Source organism: Chelonia mydas, chromosome 5 (assembly GCF_015237465.2).
Source record: "Chelonia mydas isolate rCheMyd1 chromosome 5, rCheMyd1.pri.v2, whole genome shotgun sequence".
Classification (NCBI taxonomy): Eukaryota; Metazoa; Chordata; order Testudines; family Cheloniidae; genus Chelonia; species Chelonia mydas.
Genome location: NC_051245.2, coordinates 59,426,874 through 59,449,736, shown reverse-complemented (window position 1 = coordinate 59,449,736; position 22,863 = coordinate 59,426,874). Strand labels below are relative to the sequence as shown.

Genomic DNA, 22,863 nt, shown 5'->3' with positions numbered 1-22,863 from the left:
TTTAGTACTCACTCCTAAACACCAAAATTGAGAAAAATCCTTTTAATCTTCTGGGTGTTCAATAGGGAATGTAAAATCCGCCCACCACAACCAATGATCAAACATAAGTCTTACTACCTGAACCAAGCATCAAAGGTCAAGTAAACCAAGCTAAGTGGTTTAACAGTAGGTAGAACAGAAAAAAAGTTTGTCTCCATGGTCTTTCGCAGACTGTATTTTACCCTGTATAAAACAGGACTGTAGTATATAGTACATAGTCTTGTTGGAGTGTCATATAACTACTGTGTACTTAGGGAAGGCTGGGGAGGACTGAAACATTGTTTTTCGTTTTTCCTCCAGCTATAATTAAACCACCAGTACATTAATGTGTATGACTGGTACTTGGAATGCTGTAGAGTTAGAGTTCTGAAAACAATTCTCCCACCATTAAGTCCCCTCATGACATTCTGTAAGAGTTGCTTGAAAAAAAGACAAACCTATTATGCGTATATTCAAAAAATGGAAGTGCAATGTCTCTTTTAAACAACGGCTTCATCCATTTTGCTCAGCACAATATCCTACAAATTTGCATCATGACAAGTATTTCTGATAATAAATTGTAAAACATATCCGAGATTAAATTTGGTCATTAAAGCAGGCATTACTGAGCTATTTGGCAACAAACCTGTTGCTCAAAGTGACCTAACTTGTGAAATTGGAATTATTCTACTTTAACATTGGTTTAACAGTCAGAAGAATATTACTTTTTTGTAAGGAAAACTTCTGATGTAGAAAGTAACATTCTACAGATTTTTTTTTTAACACACATACTCAAATACAGACATATATTGTGCTAGTCACTATTCAGGAAGAATGACCATCCATTACACAGTGAAATCTAAATATACTGATAATTACCTCATAACAACAGCATGGCTTCTTCATTCCTGCCCCTCAACAGGATCTTTACCTTATGGGATAGAAATTGAATGTGAGAAAGGACAGGAGTGCACAGGTTGGCTGGCTTGCAGCCTCTTCCAGATTCCATGGATTATGATGGTAGCAACAGGAAGACATGCTGTTATGTTAGATCTTCAACTCCATTTACTTTCTATATGTTATTTTAGCAAAAGGAACAATTTTATTCTTCCATTCAAACTGTGATCGCCTGAGACCTCCCATTTTGAAGAGGGTCTGAGACCTTCATTATTCTACTTTGTAATTTGAGGATGGAATTTCTTATTAAAAATAGCATGCCAGGCTATGCATATTGGAGGAAAGTTCTAGCAAAGTTACATTAAAAGAGTTTGTGTCATTGTGAAGGAAAGAAGACCTACCAACTTAACACTGAGTTGGTTCATAAGAATGAGTCAATTATTTAAAGATTCAAGATGCAATATATCTTGTGTTCTGCTTCCACATTATTTACTTATTTATTTTATTTATACATAGAGATTTTAAAAAATCGTATTTCATTCCAATTAAACCATCATGCTAGGGCGTTCTTTTAAAAGGTCTTGTAATAGTGAGAGTAGTTTTCAGGGAATTTAATGTAGATGAGATTCAAGAGACAGTTAATTATATTAGAGATATAAGGCAAAACCTTTCCCTTAGTTATTCCTATGCAACTTCATAGGCAAGATTTGGTCCTTATAAAATAATTATTCAAATAACACTCCAAGAGTAAGTAATGAGAGTGGATGGTCTGTAGTGTTTGAGTAAATAATTTTCCTTTTTACTCTGCCATCTGTATTGGTACAGTATACTTCTTAATTAAGGTGTGCTTTGGAATAGGACTGAAATTTTTGGAGCATCGCCAAACATGGTTTAATAGTTATAAATACTGGAGTTAGAAGTACACCTCTACCCTGATATAGCGCAACCCGATATAACACGAATTTGGATATAACACGGTAAAGCAGTGCTCCGGTGGGGCAGGGCTGCGTGCTCCGGTGGATCAAAGCAAGTTTGATATAACATGGTTTCACCTATAATGCGGTAAGATTTTTTGGCTCCCGAGGACAGGGTTATATCAGGGTAGAGGTGTACTGTTTTTTAGGATGTCATAAGTTCAGAAACATCCTTAGGTTCAAAGAGTAGGGCATCCCTATTCTACTGACCTGAAGGATAGTGCACTAGGAGCTCTGCAACTTTTACACCATCATTCCGCTGTGGAGATTAGTCCTGGTACTCATGCTTCCTGCAAGGATTCTGTTCCTCTCTTCAGCCCTTCCTGAACAAACATTACCAGTAATTATGAACCTGTGAACTATAATATTGTTTGATGCATTTGTGATGCAGATTACAAAGTCTGATATGATCTTTTGGTCCCCAAACCAAAAGGATTTGGAGTATCATGGCAGTTAAATATTTAACCATAGTGTGTCGAAAGAAGGTAAGGCTTCAAGTGTTAACTTTTGATGGTCTATCAAGAGTAATGTGACTGAGTATTGGAGGGAGCCACATCCTTTTCTCCCATTTGTGAAATGTTGAGGTGTTTTGGTTCTGTGTTGTAGGGAAAGACGGTTTTGGAGGTTTGGAGTTAGTCCCTCAGGTGATGAAAATATGTTTAGGCATGTTGTATATTCTTATCTGTGCTAACAGATGTGTGATACCAAATGTGGAACACTGAAAACATCAAACAGTATTGATTCAAGAATAGTAGGCATTTGATTACAAAGGTGCCCAGCCTTTGTCACTTAGAAATATCCAAAAGAGAGGTGAGCCACACCCAGTCTTGCACACACTCGCTCACCTCTCCAATGCTATCGAGCACTCTCTCTGGTTTATCTGCTTGAGAGAAGCTCTGACAGGATGCAATGTTCAAAATACTGACTGGTGAGAGGATCTTCCTTCAGATCTGCAGCTGATGTATCCAGTTTCCTCACATAAAAACATGTCACTTTCTAAAATACAGAAAATCTGTGAAAGCATATTAGGTACTGGGAAAAGTGAGATGATATAAATTGTGTAGAGTTATGCTAAATATTCTACATTTCCGATATTTCTTCTAGTGAAAGAAGAGACCTTAGCTTAAAGGAGATTCAGTACAATATTGGTATAAGCACATTCACAATGCATTATTAAATATTAAAATATCATGAATAAAAATTGTAGTTCTATCATTTTAGGGCAATTTTAACTATAAAAACTATTTTTCTTGAGTTGCTTTCCAGAAATGGATCCTAATTATGTATTAGTTGCTGTAGCACTAGTTCCAACAATTCTAAATCAAAAAATCTTATGTATTTGCTGTGTGATGCTAACACTGTCCTTTGCTTACATGAATAATGCAGTTTGAATCATTTGTTGTGTAGACTGGCAGTTTTGGATAATCAATGCAAGCAAAAGAAGAGTTGAGAAAAATAAAATAGGAGAAGCACTAGAAAAATGGTATTTCTAATTACAAAAAATTAAGCAGTAGTGTATGAATGATTTTACACTATTAATTGCTACATATAAAAAATCTAATTAGAAAAAATGAGGCCTAAAATTAGCTTTAAAATTATCTGTCATGTTTGAATAAAGCTTGTTTGTTTTTTTAACTCACTGCATTTGTTTATGATAAATAGTTGTTTTGTAAAGTGTAATGTAAAGCATGGCATATATATAATTTACAACTGTATGCATACTGATTTAAAAAGCATATTGGTGTGCCTCTTGTAAACTTGTGTCCTGTATCATGGTCATTTGTGCTATTGTGCATGCATGAAATTTTTCTAGCTCTTTCTCTAGCAAAGTTCAATGCACAGATTTCATCACTGGAGAATTTACAAAGTAACTGCATGTTCCATTATATTTTCTAGAACTATAAACTGCTTGGCTAATGTTAGAAGATTAAAAATAAAATAAAAGCTAAAAATCCTCAAATATACAAATGTTACAAGGATGTTACTGATGAATGCAAATAAAACCTGTGGTACTGATTTGTTTCTGAAGTGGTTTATCCCAAATGATTATGCATAATCTTAGTTTGATTTTAGAAAAAATATACCCATTGTTAAAATGTAGTTGATTTGTTTGTCCCCTTGAATTCTATTATGTATTTATGTGTCTGCCTAAAGGTTAATAATATCACAGAAAAAGAGAATGAAAGAATGGAATGGATTCAGGTCATGGAATGTTTTCAAATGATACCATTTCCTGCAGTTCATCTATCAGTCTGTTTTGTGCTATGCATTTATTTCATTGACTTCTAAGCAAAGTTGATTAGATTGTTATTGCTACAACTTTAAACTTATACTGCAACAGCCTGTGTTAATATTGATAAGCTCAAACATACAATCATGCGTTTCTGTAGCTAGAATACAAAATAAAGTTCTCAGAGATGAAATAGTATTAGATTTCTATCTGCTTTAGCCTTGGGGGCCAATTGTCTCCTCACGTAGGCTGTTATCCAAAACACACTGTATTCAGTGCGTGGCAGTATGGTACAGGAAATCTGAGTTCTCGACTTGGCTCTGCGGTTGACTCAGAGTGTGACCTTAGTCAAGTTACTTAACTTCTGTATGCCCCAGTTTTCCTATTTGTAAAAATAAAGGTAATGATGCTTACCTAACGTTGTAAAGCCCTTTGACATCTGTGGATGAAAAGTACTTGCTAAGATTTGAATATTATTTATTGAGGACAAAATTTGGCCCTTTAGGTTTAAACTATGCTTTGCAGCTTAAATAAATACACATGGGTTAACCATTTTTTTCCAATTTTCCAGTTAAAGTTTTATTTTGGGTATGGAAAAGTCTCATGATTTATTTTAAGATTATCAGTAACATACATCTTTCTCCCCCTCCACATTTTTTTCCTCCATGCAGTATTTTTATTTCCTGACTGTGAAATCTCATATTTTAAATCTCTTTTCAGACCACCTGAAAAAGAAAGTGACTAAAATTAAGCATAGTGCACAATTTGCTTATTTTGTAAGGGACAAAGAAAGTTTCAGTGGAACTTAATGCCATTTTATTTGTTCACACTAAATGAAAACTTACATTGCTAAAATAACATTAACCTTTTTATGAATATAAGGTACACAACTTAATTGCTCAAGTAAAATGCTTGATGTGGCAGTTGGAACTCAGCTAAATTGTCCCCCTGCATCCTGACCAGTAGAATCTATTCTGTTCAGTGATTAAGAATTTGTGTCCATGCTCGTTCCTCCCTCAGAAATAACAGTGAATGATTCCTGGGAATGCTAAATTTTGACAAATCGTTCAGGTAATCTCATGTGGGCTGCTCCTTTTAAAAAGGAGTCAGAACAAATATCATAATTTTGTAAGATGAATGCCAGAAAGTGTAGTGTGCCAATAATAAAAGGTTTTTGGAGACCTTCAATTCTTTAGCAGTTTTAGTATACAACATCCTGGCTAGACACTTGACACCTTATAAAACATCTTGCTTCTCAGTGCTGTGTATAAAATTTAACTATAAAAAAGGCAGAAAGTGATCAGTGCTTCATAGCACAGCAACAAAATTTTGAGAATGCTCTAATTTCTTATCAGCAGAAAATAAAATCCAGAAAAAATTTCAATTGACCAAAGTCTCTTGAGCAGTCAAGGAGTGCTTGGTGCAAGTCTGGAGATGGGCAGAGAACAACGTCTTTAAGCAGCCTTTGTGTTCACCTGATCCTAGGATCAACAGGCACTAGCCTGGAGCAATGAAGATCAAACTAAAGGCTGCTGTATCTTATGCCATCTGCTACTGGTGGCCAGGGATTAGCCAGACACGTGGGAACCCCAGTCACACACCTTTTCCCTGACCACTTTGCTAATAGGAGGGTAGTATTAAAGATTCTATAGTGGCTGCACACCACACAAGGATGCCATTATGCAGGAGGTATCCACCTGTGGCTGTATCTGCTGTGCAAAGGAGCTAGAGTACTCTAAAGTATTGGAGCATGTGTTCCTAAAATTCAAAGCTTATTACTCAAGTGATCAGTCAAAAATTGCAATTGCTTTTAAAATAATTGATTTTTTTTCATTGCTTTATCCACTTCCCTACTTTTTTTAATTTTAGACATTCTTTGCATTCATTACCTTAATTTCTCCAAAAATATTAGGAGAACCAAATCCATCTGAAGAGTTTGCTTGAGTATGAGAGAGGGTTCTAGTTGCCTTGATTTCAGTCCTGCGTAGTTGTCACTGGAAAATATCTGTCACTACAGTAGCTGTGATTAAATGTGGATTGTCCCTTTGGAAGACAGTTAGCCTCCTTTTTTCTATGTCTGTCAGAGTGAAAGGTAATTAAAATGCTTTATTTCATTTACAGACCATGCTAATGAGGAAGAGTTGGAAAAGATCAAGTAAGGTAATTCTTAGCATGTGGTCATTTAGCATTATTTTTGAGAAGATTGATATGTCATACTAAATATTTCTCTTAGTATTGCATACCATGGCACAGGATTTATTCTCTATTGAAGTTATATTTTTATATAATTTTGGGGACAACTGAGTGAGCCTTTTCAATAATAACGAAACAACTCAAGTGTGTTTTTACAACCTTTTAACTTGTCTCAAATCCATCCAAACACTTCCAGTTATTTATGTAACTGGCAACCATGGCAGTGTTTTCCCTAACACTGGTAACCTATCATGTATGGTAAATTTTCTTTTGTACACACCAGGGCCTAAAGATAAAAGTTCATGCGCTAAGCTGAAAGATATGTGAGGGTCTCTGTGTCCCAATATCACTTAAAATCAAATTAGAAAAAAATAGTTAAATTGACTGAAATATGCAAGCATAATGTTTCTATCTTGATAGTTCTAAGGAATTAAATCCTCTAACCACAGGACAGACACAGGATAAGCAAGAGTAGTCAAGTTTTCCTACTGTACCCCCACTCCAACAATGAGCCTCAACTGTTATTCTGAGGGACCAGGTCAGGGAGTAACAAGTGGTAGCTGAATAGGCCTATCTCCAAGCCAGTTCAGATGTTGGCTTTTCTGCTAACACTCTCCACCATAGTGTAAGCCAGTTATGGTTGTGTATGCAATGTACACATCTGGCTACTAAGACTTTGACTGAGATCACCAACACCAAACAAAGTTTAAGTTTTACGTATTTTCTGTGCATGTTTCTGTAAAGTTAGTGCACACTTTAAAAAGTTGTTGTTGCTTTTTTTTAGGAACTGATACCACAGAAGTACAGTATGCTTTCTGATTAAGCATATGCTGTGTATAGTATAGGTACTGCTCTTGAGTTGTATTCCTTTTTATTTATGTAACTTTAAAAAAAGTAGGAAAACAGCTGCAAGATTTGAAATTGACTGCAAAATCTGATTTTGAGATTAGCTATTTATCCTCTAAATTCCTTAAAACATATTAGCCATCCAAGGGTGAGTCTTATTTTTTAAAAAAACGTGGTTTACTTTTCTAGTATATAAAAAAACTTAACTATTGTGTCATTGCAGAGGGCAATTGTATATTACATACTCAATGGAAAATGCTTAAATCAATATTTTTATCATTTAATCATATTTAAAGTACGGAACTAGGTTTGCGAGTTCCTGGGTTCTGTTCCTGGCGCTCACATAAACTTCCTATGTAAGCTTAAGCAGGCCGCTTATCCTCTCTTTTTTCTTTTCCAAATCTGTAAAATGAAGATGATAGGTAATTATCTCACAGTAGTGTGAATGAACAATAATTCACTGATGTTTGTACAAAACATTGAGCTTCTTAGGTGGAAGATGCTATGGAAATATGATTATTAATTTAAGCATTTTCAGCAATTTCCATAATACACAGGGAACTCGGATTGGAGTTCTTCTGAAGTGCTAATGAAATGTTGTTGTGGGGCTGGTGAAACACATTGGTTTATGTATCCTGCAAATGAAGCTTTAACTTCCAGTGTTGTAGTACCTTCATTCAAGTGGAACTTCCCTAGTTTGAAAAGCAATTTCTCATGCTTTATCTGCATTTGACAATGAGCAGTTGGCAGACTTGATAATCCAAAATGCTTGATATCATAGTTAAGAATTCTCAAAAATGTCCTACCTATATGATTTGTTTTATATTCACTTTCATGTTAGAGTCATTTAACAGCAATTGCATTTAACAGTTGCAGCTCTCACTGATAGGCATATAAAAAGGTTTGGTACATACAGAATGTATTAATTAAAATATTGTATTAATGTATCTATAATTCACTGAAGCCAGATTCACTGGAGTTCATATACATAGAGGTGCTTCTAACACATATATGATGGTGATAGTCAGGTGATAAATTGCATATCCATGTGATAAACTGCATTTATTGTGCATCTTAGGCCATTTCACTTGCACTTTGCCCATTAATCCATCTTCACCAGTACTATTTCTACAATTGCTAACCTCTGAGCAACTTCAAACAGCTGCCTTTTTAAATTAAAAAAAGCAACCTGTACTAAAGATGTTTTCTTGTCTTCACAAATATAGAATTTCTTCCAAAAATTGCAATAATCTGAGATGCGGGATGGATCAATATTAAATGAAGTATCACTGAGGTTTAAGGAATGTCTGGAAATAGGTACTTTATATTATTGTGTAGGAGGGAAATCTTCTGCTCCACCCCCTCTTCAGTGGGACACAGTACTTATTTGTGGACCTAGGAGCTTGAGATATCAGACCCTAAGATCATGATATGATTTGTTAGAAAAGCTATTAGAGATAACTTTTAGGTGTATCTAAAATGTATTAAGTACATTTTTAACCCTCCAAGGTCTTTATAGTTGCACCTATAGTAAGAGAATCTGGCTTTACAGATTGTGGGGTATGAATTGCTTTTATAAACTCCCTAAAACATTCTAAAAATAGTTTTTCAGTAATTAATTGTAATAATTTGTACTTATGAGAATCAGCACTATGTCTATGTGGTAAAACGAACAATAATAGCTTTTCAAGTTCTTTCCAGCACAAAATACTGTGATACAACTATTAATATAACTAGAACTTTCATGAACAAAGAACATCAACTTGAATTGGTTGGTTATGAAAATGTATTGGAAAAATAGATTCATTTCCAGTCCTTCTCCATCCAAAGGGAAGATGACGTCCGAGGCCCTTAGTAAACTGTTGTCCGACTATCAATGAGTGTCTCATTTGCATCTCTTAATCCTTTGCCTTTATAACTTTTTATACTCCTATACAGTGCAATGCTATCTGGAAAGGGTTAAAAATATCTCCTCTGTATTATTGAGCCCGAAGGAAGTAATAATCATAGAGAGAAATGAGTAGCATTGTTTTTTTTTAATGTGGTGTTTATCCTTTTTGTACAAGATGCGGCATTCCCATTGCTTAAGTACCCACTCACTATTTTCCTCGTCTTGATTTCCGTTGATGAGGTTTCTTTCTTTCTCAGCTATACTGCCAATAATAGCCTTTTTTTCCCCCCAAATGAAATCTTATTACTTCTGGCGCTCACATAATGTGAAAATGGGTTGTGTTTAGTGTTGAAATCAAAAGGATAAATAGTAAGCTTTGTGGCCAGTGAAACAGTAAATGAACTTCAGTATTGATTTATATGTCATCCAGAGCAAATGTGTTATCCGCCCAAAACCAAACATCATCTGATCATAGCAAGAAACAGGAAGGGGATAAAAATCTGCAAAAAAAAAAAAAAAGAAGAGTTTCTGTTGCAAAATGTTAGATTATTAGTGTTTACTCACACTAATAATTGCTAACTTTACAGACACTACTCTCACTGCGAGATGTAATGTACACATTTAAGATCCAAGTTTATTATTAAAAAACAGATGATGTAATTTTACCTGCATTCAGCAATTGGTTGGGATTTTTTTTCTTTGTGTAGACTTGGAAAAGCTAAAGGCTTTCCTCATGATTATTTCTTTAACAAAGCTGTATTTTAGTTAAAAATGCAGTCCACTCTCATGAAGGATATGGGGATGCCTATAATACTTTATGAATATTATATGTCCCATCCATTTGTTTGTTATGGTAGTTTTTGCTGTATGAATATAAGGGGTTAATTCAAGCTGAAGTTGCTTTTATCTATGCAAGAAGGGGGTCGAGAGCTTCAACTAGCCTGTTTACCAGCCCTTGAAGGACAATGCAAGTGTAATTTGCTTTTGAAGTTTTACCTCTGACTGGGTGGAGTCCAACAGTCTGGCTTGTAACCACAGGTGGGAGAATCAGAAGTGAGAAAAAGTATAAAAACGATCTTTGGAGAGTAGGACAATTTCTTAAGGACAGGGCAGAGAGTGAGGAAGGGTCTGATGTGGAGATGGGGACAGACTGGCAGCCTGTGTCGCTTTTTCAGTAGATAGATTTACACTTTGTGTTCCTGAGCACCACTCACATAAAGGGTCCCCCTAAACATAAAAGTAGATCGACTCAGTTGGAAAACATCTTTCAGTGGGATGATCTCTGAACCAGGCAGTTTTTCAAGAGATTGCTTTAAGGTTCCAACATCTGAATATAGATTTTTCAGCAATATCATCAAATTGCAAGATATCACTATTCTTTTACTGAGAGACAGACTAAAAAGCAGTAATGAATGCGCTCTCTTTAGTGGCCTTCTGTGCTATTTTATGCATTTTACCAATTCCCTTTCTATCAAAGTAAGTGATGAATGTGCTTTTGGGGTAAAATCCTTTCTCACTGACTTCAGTGCGGCCAGGATACCTGAGCAATACATAAAACTTTTGAATTTACTGATGTTCTGGAAAAAATGTGGACCACAAGATAGTGCTCCACCTTTTCCTACAAGAAGTTCTCTCTTGGTGTTAAAGCCAGTACCCTCATGGGACATATATCTTCTTGTATCAAACTTTTGTACTCCAGGGGAGTAGTCCCTCATCACTCAGCTTCAAATATTCAAATTCCTTAAACTGCAGAATAGGTGAATCCACCCAGGAAACTCAGTGCTATACCGCAGGCATTCACAGGCCCACTAATCATTTACACCCATTGAGAATCTAGTCCAGGCTATGTACGATGTCACTTTATTTTCTTACTATTATGCTAGATGTCCCAGCAGCAGTTATGTCCACACACAGTCTCAGAGCTGGGAGCAATCTAGCTGGAAACTTACTGCTGCATTTTTCATGGCATTGCTGACACAGTGGAGTCAATTTATAAGGGAATTTTCCATTTCACAATATTTTATTCTTGCCATTTTGTCCTTAAACAGGATTCAAGAAGTCAAAACTGATTTTTCTCTACTTTCATCTTTGACAGAGGTCAAAAGGTCATTTCTACCAGATATAAAATTTAGTGAATTCAATTTACAAAATCAGGGATTTAATCCCACTTTAGGGACCCAAAGCCCAGTCCTAGATGGATGGCCACATTCTTAGTAGAGAAGGCCAGCATGTCCAGGAAAGATAGAATGCAAAGTGGCAACATGGACCAACATCCAAACATGAAAGCTGACCATACAAGCTGCCCTACACAGAATTTTTCAGGAATATGATGCTCCAAGCCATGGTTCCGCCTTAATCCTGACAATATAGTCTCTTTTTTGTCTGTTAGTATTCATTTACTGTTCTCCTCTCTTGTATTTTTACTGCTGGCTGCACCAAATAATTTAGTCATTGGGCACACCAACTCAATAGAGAATGGAAAATGTTGACTGATCTGTCGATTTCTCTTCTCTGAGAAAGGCATGTCCAGGGAACTGTCCCTCCTTATTCCTTTGTGTATGAATACGTTTTCTACAGTTGGATTTACAATATTGTAAAGTAAATCCAAATATATCCAATTAGCTTCTCAACTGAGAAGATATCTGACATAAAGCTATTCCATTTATTCTTGCTGAAGTTAACCAATTTACTAGTCATAGAATGCTTTGAAAAACTCTCTGAAAGGGACCTCCAGGCTGGGCCCACATATGACTATTAAAATATATTTTATTCTTTCTGCCTCTGGCTTGACCAGCAGGGGACCCTACCTCACATGCAGGTTACAGACCCAAAATGATTGGACCAGTGTAAGGATAAAGCACATAAACCAGCATAAGAACAACTGTTAGACAAACACCTGTCAGGGATGGTCTACATAATACTTAGTCCTGCCATGAGTGCTGGGGACTGGACTAGATGACCTCTCGAGGTCCCTTACAGTCCTATGATTCTAATTTCCATATTCACTATGGTTAACTGACAGTTCATGGAATTCAAATAACTGACTGTGTGCAGGGAGTTGTAATGATTTAGAAATAGGCAAAATAGTCATCCTGGATGTTGGAAGTGAGAGAGAAGTGCAATTCATTGCTATTGGAACTGTGGTCTAAATCCTCCTATGCTGGAGTCAGAAAATGGGCTGGTTTTATGCAAATACAGTATGTCCACCTTTTCTGCTAGTTTCGCTTAAGAAGCAGTGGTATAGGAATGATTAACATCAGTGTCTAAAGTAAGCTGCTAAAGATAGCTGCTTTCAACTACCTGAGAGGTGGTTCCAAAGAGGATGGTTCTAGACTATTCTCAGTGGTAGAAGATGACAGGACAAGGAGTAATGGTCTCAAGTTGCAGGAGGGGCGGTTTAGGTTGGATATTAGGAAAAACTTTTTCACTAGGAGGTTGGTGAAACACTGGAATGCGTTACCTAGGGAGGTGGTAGAATCTCCTTCCTTAGAAGTTTTTAAGGTCAGGTTTGACAAAGCCCTGGCTGGGATGATTTAATTGGGGATTGGTCCTGCTTTGAGCAGGGGGTTGGACTAGATGACCTCCTGAGGTCCCTTCCAACCCTGATATTCTATGATTCTAAGTCTCCTAACAAGCAACTGAGAAGGTCTCAGTTTAATTCTGGCAAATGATAGTGTTGCCTTACATGCAGTGTGCAATGTTTGCACCAGGTTACATATCCAGATGTGGAGCTGGGTAAACTAGAACATTTGTTTATCAACAACCATTATAGAAGTCAAACTTGTGTTTACCATTAAAAAGTCTGAATCTTTCAGCACTAACAACACAATGTTATGCGATTACCACAGTTTTTCTTTAAGCTTTGAATAGGATATGTCTGTGGTAACTTATAACAGTTGCCAGATGTTGACTTGATAATGGCTTCTACTTTATAATATTACAAACATTCTTAAAGGCCCTGACTAAGGACTGGTACACACCTAAAACTTAAGCTGACCTGGTTATGTCACCGGAGGCTGTGAAAAATTGTATGCCCTCTGCAATGCAGTTAGGTCAACCTAACCAACACAGGAGATGCAGCTACTGTAGAATTCTTCTATCAACCTGGCTACTGCCTTTCCAGGGGATGGATTTACTACAGAGATGGAGGAATCCCTTCCATCTCTGTAGCAAGCATCTACACTACAGTGCTATGGTGGTGTAGCTGCGCTGCCTCTTGTAGTGTAGACGTACCCTCAGGTGATTAAGCAAGTGCCTAACTTTGAACATGTGAGTAGTTTTTGGCAAATTCTTGAGGAGTCCACTGAAGGTACTGGCTGTCCAATATGATGAGTAGAGCTGGATGGAAAACACAATATAACTGCCATTGGGAAAAATTGGGGTGAAAATATTAATCACAAATCAGAAGAAAAATTCAAATATTCAAAAATTTTCATGGGAGCTAAATTCTAAAAAAAAAAAATCTGTTTTTCGAGAGCCAAAACAGAATTTTTCATCCTGCTCCCAGGGGCTACCCAACTCCTCAGGGAGAGTCATACTGCTTAGGTAGTTGGGGCGCTAAGAAGCCTGGGCTCTCTGGTAACCCATCATGTAAGCGGCCAAGGAGCTGAGGGTTTGCAAGCCCTGGGACCTTGACTCCCCAGCAACCTGTCAGACAGGTTGCTGAGGAGCAGGGGAGTCCTAGGAGGCCTATCTGCCTGGTTTTCATCAAAAGTTTTGACTGAATCTGCACATTGCCATGGAATGTTTTGATTTCATTGAATCAGCATTTCTGATGGAAAACCAACCAATGCTTGCTGTGATCAGTGACATCATTCTGTCTTTCCATAAACAGCTTTATTTTACATTTATACATACCACTTGCACTTCGCACTCTCATGAGTGTCTAATTAACATGCTAAGTGCAATTAAGCACAGTTTGCATGCCAAGAAAAGAATCCAGCTGCTGATGCTTTTTTATGTAAGACTCTTATCATCATCAGTTTGGCAGAGGAATTTTAATGCAAGACAATACCTTATAGCAAAAGCTTGCCAAAATAAGGCCCTGGAAGGGAATATTGTTCATTTAACCTGAAAATTATTTTCATCTCAGTAATGGCCTGCTCTTCTCCCATTGAAATCAACAGCAGAATTCCCATTGACGTCAACTGAAGCAGGATTGGGCCTTAAATCTGGAGGGCATAGTTAAATTTGATACATTAATGACACATTAAAACACATCAGTAAAACCCTCTAAGTGCCTTAATTTAAGGAAAGGTGCAGTAACAGATTATCTTGCACGTTTAGTCAAACATAATGGAAAAAAGTAGTTATTTAACAATTATCAGCTCTTCTCTGTCATGTCATGGTGTACTGGTAAAATTTAGGGGAAAATGTGAAGATAGGAAATTGTCTTCTAAAATAAGGCCTTTGCTCTTAATTAGGTCTGTAGTCAGTATAATTTTTTAGTTCCAGTCTGTAGTTTGAAGTAGCAAACTTTATGGGTTCAAAAAAATCTTCCCTCCTTCACCTTCAGTTGCCAAGGAAAAGTTGTTTTGAGCTCTGGTAGTGGTCCATTAAGAATATTATCTATCATGTTAGTACTACAGTATACAAAGCTGGTATAATAAAAAAGAGACTGAAGTCCATTCTCCATCACTTCAGCTAGAAATATTTTGAATTATAGCAAGTTTTTATTTTAATTAGCAGCATCCCAGTAAAAATATTTTGGCATCCTGCAGTGTGTGTTTGGAAATTACTTTTGATTCAACAGACCTACAAATTGTTGTAAAATAGTTATGACATTTATTGCCAAAAGAAGGATGAATATTTACGACTGTTGTTCCTAAATATTTATTTTCCTTTCCATTTACAACATTAAATTATGCACTTAATTTTAACTTGCATTACGGCCACAGTTTTGTCAGAAACTTAGTGACAGGATTGTGTATGTTGTCTAAAATATACATTTTCATGTATTATAATTTATAAAAAGTATTTGCGGTAACAATGCAACATTTGCTTTGCCCATCTTATTGATTTTTTTAAAATGTTGCGTGCACTTCCGGAACAAGTCTAAGTTTGTACAAAGTGAAAGGCTGAAACTGGTGGCTGGATGAGGTGATGATTTTATGCCTGATTCAAGATGTTTAAGTGTGTAGTCACTGATTTCTTTTTCCCAATGTTGGCAGCATTGTCATATGGTTTCCCTTATTAGAATGAAGGCACAGCTTCCAGTGTTGCATGAGGCTTCGTGAGCTGAGAATAAAAATGGGAAATAGCACATTATATTATAAAGATTATGGAAGCAAACAAAAACACTGATTTGTGTGATGATATTCTTAATTCAGAAAATGATTAATATGTTGCAATAATAATTTAGTATAATTTGGAAGTGGGAGGGGAATGATAATTTTTAAAAGTACTTTAATCTGTAAAGTATGAGAATTTTCACTTTCATAAAATATCCACATCTAGATGTCAATTTGTCAGCAATAAATGATGTTTACAGAAAAATTACTGGGATGATAGCAGGTAAGAATCAATAGCAGAGCAAAACGCTTGAGAATAGTGGCTACCACACTAATATTTAAAAAGACAACAAGAAATTCAGTAGGGCTTATATTTGTGTTAAATGTGAGTGGAAGAAGAGAGCCTATCTGGTTAATTATCAAAACAGGTAAGTAATATTTCTGTGTAAATCAGTGTTCACTCTCTGTTTCACAAGTTCAGATGGGTTTAAGTACAAGTGTCCACATGGTTTTGATAATCACTTTAGTCCAGTCCTGGAATTTTTGAATGGAAGAGCACTATTGATGTTACCAAAATGCACAAATATATGTTGAAGTTTAATTCCATTTTCTCTTTGCAGAGATTGAACATGCACTAAACTTAGTCAATAGACTCACTTCTCTAAATTCCCTTTTGGCACATGTGGCTAGTAGATCCACTAGTAGTTGTACTTAAAAGTTTAATTAAGCTTTTAATTTTTTGTTTTGTTTCTAAATATCAAGTAATGGTCAAATTAGGAAGTGACCTACATAGGCATCAACAAAGAGATGTCTGCTGAGAATATAAAATGGTGCCTCTGTAAGACTTGCCCCCACCCCGGTGTTTTTGCATAATAGTCAAGTGTTTGTGGGTATAAGAATCATTTTAGGGACTGCAGATTGTTGTCATTTACACAGCCATTCTGAACTTTATTTCCCTCCTCTTCTGTAGTCCTCTTTTTTTCCACCCCTTCCTGCTTCACATAGTGCTTTGCACTATTTTAATCAAGGTTTCATCTCCCATAATATTTTTGGCAGTCCTTTTTCAGTTCACTCGTTCATACAATGCCTCTTCATCAGATCTTAAAATATGTATTTAATTGCAGCATAGTTATTCCTGTGGGCCGGGGGAGGAGATTATATCCTGGAAAGCAGTGACTCCAAAAAAAGATTTGTGGGTAGTGGTGGATAATCAGTTGAACACAAGTTCCCGATGTGATGCTGTGGCCAAAAGAGCTAATGCGATCCTTTGATGAATAAAGAGGGGGATCTTGAGTAGGGGTAGAGAGGTTATTTTACTTGTGTATTTGGCCCTGTATTTGATTTATAAAAAACCCCCAAAATCTACCGATAGTTTGAAAAGTTTGTTTCCCTTATGTTTCAATAAATGCTGGAAGAATAAATTACAAAAGAAATGTTTGCATATTTTAACTAAATCTGTTTTTTCTTTAACCTGAAGTTTCAGCCCCAGAGTTTACGCCTGTCAGACATGCACAGAAAATCTCAGCTCTGGAGAGGAATAGTCAGTATCACTTTGATAGAGGGATGTGAACTGAAGGCCATGGATGCAAATGGATTGAGTGATCCCTATGTGAAGTTCCGGCTGGGCCATCAGAAGTACAAGAGTAAGGTAACTTCTTTTAACTGTGTTCGTACTTAATTTCTGGAATTTTGTTGTATTACTGCTTAGGTTTCACAGCACCTAGAACCTTTGTATAGTTGTCATTTATTATTACTAAAATTGAGGTAAATATATGGATGAAGAAAATGAAGCATTGGAAAAAGAAGTAATTTTTATTTTATTTTTCAATATGCCAAATACAGCAATATTATGGTAACATGCCCAGAAGGTTACATTTACTCCCCAAACTCTCATCTAGGGATTACGCCAGTGCCGGGCTCTCTTATGCCCCATTGCAGGGGCTGTTGATGCCTGTGAAAGTGATTTCCACCTGCATGGGACTTAAGCACCTGCAGATCAAACCAATCTGGTTTGTGTGTTTGGGTGTACCGTAGGAACTGGTCACCCACTTACGACATCTATCCTTACAGGACACTGACTGCAAGTAACAGCACAGTTTTGGGTTTTTTAATTTATTTTTCCTTTCCTTTTTCATTGTCCTAATTAATTGCTCAGATTTCCAGGCTGCTGTGAGGAAGGATTAAAACTAGGGCTGTTAAGTGATTAAAAATTAATCATTATTAATTGAAGTTTTAATAGCACTTTAAAATAATAAAATACCATTTATTTAAATATTTTTGGATGTTTTCTACCTTTTCAAAGATACTGATTTCAATTACAACACAATACAAAGTATACAGTGCTTCCTTTATATTATTTTTATTACAAATATTTGCCTTGTAAAAAAGATAAACAAAAGAAATATGTAGTATTTCAATTCACCTCATACAAATACTGTAGTGCAATCTCTTCATCATGAAAGTTGAACTTACAAATGTAGAATTATTATTTTTATGTAACTGCACTCAAAAATAAAACTTTAGCTCCTACAAGTCCACTCAGTCCTACTTCTTGCTCCTCCTTTAGAGGAGCTGTCTTGGCTTATTGAAGAGGTAAGATTTTTTTATCTCAGAAAGTCAGTATTCTGGAGATGGGAGGGGTGTGAGTTGTGCAGGAAAAGGGTGAATTCTTGATGCTGCTCCTATTGGTTTGGATTTTGGGGCTTGCCTGCCTCCTGTCCAAAGAGGAAGACAGTTACATCTTAGAAATCTACATTCAGTGTTTGGAGGAAGCCGGGAGAGGAGCAAGCAATAACTTGTGCAGGAGGAAGGTAAGGGAAGGTTGCTTGCTGCTTCTGGAAGGGTGGTTTCTGGTACTGGACTCACCTCCTTTTACTGAGCTAGGTGGGCTCCCTTCAGCTGAGCGAGCCCTTGTTTCCAAGGGTGGATTTTTCCTCAGGGATTTGGCATGCAGCAGGGGAGGAGAGGCTGGTGTAGGAAGCTGAGCTCGTCAGGCCCCTGTTTTCTGAGTACCTCCCTGGAGTGATGGGCCAGCCGGGCGCAATGGGGCATAGCGTGGGGGGGGTGAGGGGCGTTGGACGGTGGCAATGGGGAATGGCGCTGGAGGGATGGGGGGGTTGACCCCCAAAGTGAGGGGCTGGCTGGGGGTATTGGGGCACGGCCCGGGGGGGTAAAAGGGGTTTGTCCGCATAGCGAGGGGCTGGATGGGGTTAATGGAGCAAGGCATGGGGAAGTGGGAAGGCATGGCCATGAGCACTGTACTTTGTTTAGTTGTCAGGATGGTCAATATGAGCTCTGTGTTGCTCCCCCCGCCCCAAAAAAAAAATGTTTCTCTTTATCTTTTCAAAACTGTTTTTCTCACAAACTCAGACTGTGGGGGACTAGACAGTTTAGAATTATCTAATCGGATATAGCTTAATAGCTACATTGTCATTGTTTGGACTAACAGAGGTCAGAAGACACCACATATTTTTTTGGAAAGAACATTGTGTTGAACATGGTTCCAAAGAAACTAATGAAATAATTTCTTTTCAAACATTTCAGATAAAGTAACGTGCAACATATTTTCAGCTTGAAGAGTAAAACAAATTACTTTTCTGTGTTACATGTCTAAAAAGTAATCTTTTAATGCAATGTTTGCTTTGACCAGCCTGGGCAAAACAAAGGATGACATAAAGACTAATAGAGCAGCCAAAACCATTTTTTTATCCTTTAGAAAACCCCCACAGGGAATGTTTTGCCTGTTTTTTTTTGTTTTTTTTTTTATCTAGGTACTTTTTTCAAGTACCATTTTTCCATACCCTGGGTTTTTTGCTTGAAACAAACAGCCTTCACTTTTGTAGTTCCAAAGTGAATGACGCAATACTGATGGGAAGGGACAATATGATTATGCTGTATAGTTTTAGAAACTGCCAATTGTCTTCAGACAATTGTTCCATATTTCACATATTTCCATATTTTTTCTGACTTAGTGTCTTCATTCTGTAAATACAGTTGGAATGAATGTTCCTTATTTTTACTATGCTAGTGTTTGGGCTTGAACCATAATTACTATATGGATGATGGACTCTTGTCTTATTTTGACCTTTTCACTCCCTGACTCTATGATTAACTTTTAAATTATAAGAAATTTTGAAATTATAATACCTATGCATTGTGTTGTCATGAACTCCTTATTGGATACCATAAAGCTTTTCAGATGTCTGAAGGTCTGTTCATCATAGAATCAGTAGGGTGAAATCAGCTTTCCTGCATCCTCTTGCATCTCCCACAACTCACCAATCCATCCATTCCCACATAGAGGCTAGAATTAACAAAGTTAATTGCCACCTGTTTTATACAGAGTTGTTGACTGTTACTTATTTTTAATTGTTGGCATCTCTAAGCTGACACATTTTTATATGTACAAACCAAAACGCTGAAACCAAATTTTCACCCATACTTTAATGTTAACTTTTGGATATTTAATTCTACTAAAAATGATTAAAGAATGTACTTTTTAGTTCTTTCAAAGGTCTGTAAGACTCCTAGTGATAAATCCAGTGGAATGTGTGGCCTTTGTTGAAGTTAGTAGTTGCCCCATATGGAAGACATTGGGCCAATATCCACTCCTGCTCAGTACAGGAGTTAACCACTATGATTAAGCTATGATGGAGGGGATTGCTTCATTTTCTCTAGAGAGGGCTCGGTTTATAGATTATATGTTTCTTCTTTGAGTAGCATTCCTCTGGGCCCAGTGAACATATGCTTTTGATCTGAGATTTTCAGTAACAGAGCCCATTCAGTTCACACATCCACTTTAGACCTCCTCGTACCTTGGACTGAGGATGTCTAGAGTGGATGTGTGAGCTTCACGGACAGACCGCTCTCCGTTCCTTCTCAACTGCCTGATGACCTGAGACTGAAACTTTATTTTACCTGATCCCAATTTTTTCCTGGAGTTCACCTTTACTGTAACTTAGTATAGTTTAGTTTAGTCTAGTCTAGTAAGTTATTTGTCATTATTAGTTGCATAAGCCCCCTTTCTATTTCTGTCTGGTTTTTTTCATCTCACACCTTCTTCCCCCTCTTTTTTTGGGTATGTCTACCCTACGAAATTAGGTCGAATTTATAGAAGTTGATTTTTTAGAAGGCGACTTTATACAGTCGATTGTGTGTGTCCCCACACTAATGCACTAAGCGCATTAAGTCGGTGGAGTGCTTCCACAGTACCGAGGCTAGCGTCGACTTTCAGAGTGTTGCACTGTGGGTAGCTATCCCACAGTTTCTGCAGTCTCCGCCACCCATTGGAATTCTGGGTTAAGCTCCCAATGCCTGATGGGGCAAAAACATTGTTTCGGGTGGTTTTGGGTACATGTTGTCAATCGCCCTCCCTCCGTGAAAGCAACGGCAGACAATTATTTTGCGCCTTTTTTCCATGCAGCCCCCATACTGCTTTCAGCAGACAGTGCAGTAGGACTGCTAACCGTCGTCATTGTCATCCACTGCTTCCGCTGCCACTCTGCTCTCCTGGTGGTCTCACAGGGCCGCTTCTGCTGCAACTCTGCTCGGCTGCTCTTGTCTCACCATACCATGGCAAGCGTGCAGCCCACTCAGCTGTTGTGTCCTGACAGCAGATGGTGCAGTAGGACTGCAAAACTGGTTATCCAACTACCGCTTCCCCTGCAACCCTTCTCTCCTGCAGACGCCATACCGCGGCAAGCATGGAGCCCGCTCAGATCACCACGGCTGTTATGAGCATTGTAAATGCCTCACACATTATCATGCAGTATATGCAGAACCAGAACCTGCAAAAGCAGGCGAGGAGGCAATGGCAGCGCAGTGACGAGAGTGATGAGGACATGGACACAGACTTCTCTCAAAGCACGGGCCCCGGCAATTTGGACATCCTGGTGGCTCATGCCGTGGAACACCGATTCTGGGCCCGGGAAACAAACACAGACTGGTGGGACCGCATACTGTTGCAGGTCTGGGATGACTTCCAGTGGCTGCGAAACTTTTGCATGCGTAAGGACTTTGGAACTCATGGAACTTTGTGACTTGCTTTCCCCTGTCCTGAAGCACCAGAATACCAAGATGAGAGCAGTCCTCACAGTTCACAAGTGAGTGGCAATAGCCCTGTGGAAGCTTGCAATGCCAGACAGCTACCGGTCAGTCGGGAGTCAATTTGGAGTGGGCAAATCTACTGTGGGGGCTGCTGTGATCCAAGTAGCCAACGCAATCACTGAGCTGCTGCTATCAAGGGTAGTGACTCTGGGAAATGTGCAGGTCATAGTGGATGGCTTTGCTGCAGTGGGATTCCCTAACTGTGGTGGGACAATAGATGGAACTCATATCCCTATCTTGGGACCGGACCACCAAGGCAGCCAGTATATAAACAGAAAGGGGTACTTTTCAATGGTGCTGCAAGCACTGGTGGATCACAAGGGACGTTTCACCCACATCAACGTGGGATGGCAGGGAAAGGTACATGACACTCGGATCTTCAGGAACTCTGGTCTGTATGAACAGCTGCAGTAAGGGACTTACTTTCCAGACCAGAAAATAACCATTGGGGATGTTGAAATGCCTATAGTTATCCTTGGGGACCCAGCCTACCCCTTAATGCCATGGCTCATGAAGCCATACACAGGCAGCCTAGACAGTAGTCAAGGAGCTGTTCAACTATAGGCTGAGCAAGTGCAGAATGGTGGTAGAATGTGCATTTGGATGTTTAAAAGCGCACTGGCGCAGTTTACTGACTTCAGCGAAACCAATATTCCCATTGTTATTACTGCTTGCTGTGTGCTCCACAATATCTGTGAGAGTAAGGGGGAGACATTTATGGTGGGGTGGGAAGTTGAGGCAAATTGCCTGGCCGCTGATTACGCGCAGCCAGACACCAGGGCAGTTAGAAGAGCAGAGCAGGGCATGCTGCGCATCAGAGAAGTTTTGAAAACCAGTTTCATGGCTGACCAGGCTACGGTGTGACAGTTTCTCCTTGATGAAAACCCGCCCCCTTGGTTCACTCTTCTTCCCTGTAAGCCAACCGCCTTTCCCTCCCCTCTTCGATCATTGCTTTCAGAGGCAATAAAGTCATTGTTGTTTCAAATTCATGCATTCCTTATTAATTCGTCACAGAAATAGGGGGATAACTGCCAAGGTAGCCCGGGAGGGGTACGGGAGGAGGGAAGCACCAGGTGGGGTGGTGGATGAGAGGAGGAGGGAAGGACAAGGCCACACTGCACTTCAAAACTTATTGAATGCCAGCCTTCTGTTGCTTGGGCAGTCCTCTGGGGTGGAGTGGTTGGGTGCCCGGAGCTGCCCCCCCACCCCAGCATTCTTGGGTATCTGGGTGAGGAGGCTATGGAACTTGGGGAGGAGGGCTGTTGGTTACACAGGGGCTGGAGTGGCAGTCTGTGCCTTTCCTGCACCTCAACCATATGCTGGAGCATATCAGTTTGATCCTCCAGTAGCCTCCGCATTGCATCCTGCCTCCTTTCATCATGCTGCTGCCACCTCTCCTGTTGCTCCAGCCATCTATCCTCTTGCGCATCCCTCCTGTCGTCGCGTTCATTTTGTGCTTTCCTGGACTCTGCGATTGTC

The 22,863-nt window shown here is 38.5% G+C and overlaps 1 protein-coding gene across 7 annotated transcripts in view; it reads left to right on the top strand.

Moving 5' to 3' along the window:
• MCTP1 (multiple C2 and transmembrane domain containing 1) overlaps window positions 1-22,863 on the top strand; it is a 449,620-nt gene that overhangs the window by 224,628 nt on the left and 202,129 nt on the right. For 5 of the 7 annotated variants that reach the window (XR_006290946.1, XM_043546884.1, XM_027830738.3 and 2 more), the window contains exons 6-7: window positions 6,241-6,279; window positions 16,757-16,927. Coding sequence is in view for 6 of the 7 variants with exons in the window: in XM_043546884.1 (XP_043402819.1) it covers window positions 6,241-6,279; window positions 16,757-16,927 (210 nt within the window). In the remaining variant the exon portion in view is untranslated. The remainder of the gene's footprint in view (window positions 1-6,240; window positions 6,280-16,756; window positions 16,928-22,863) is intronic. The other 2 variants (XM_043546885.1, XM_037903247.2) reach the window with 1 other exon arrangement.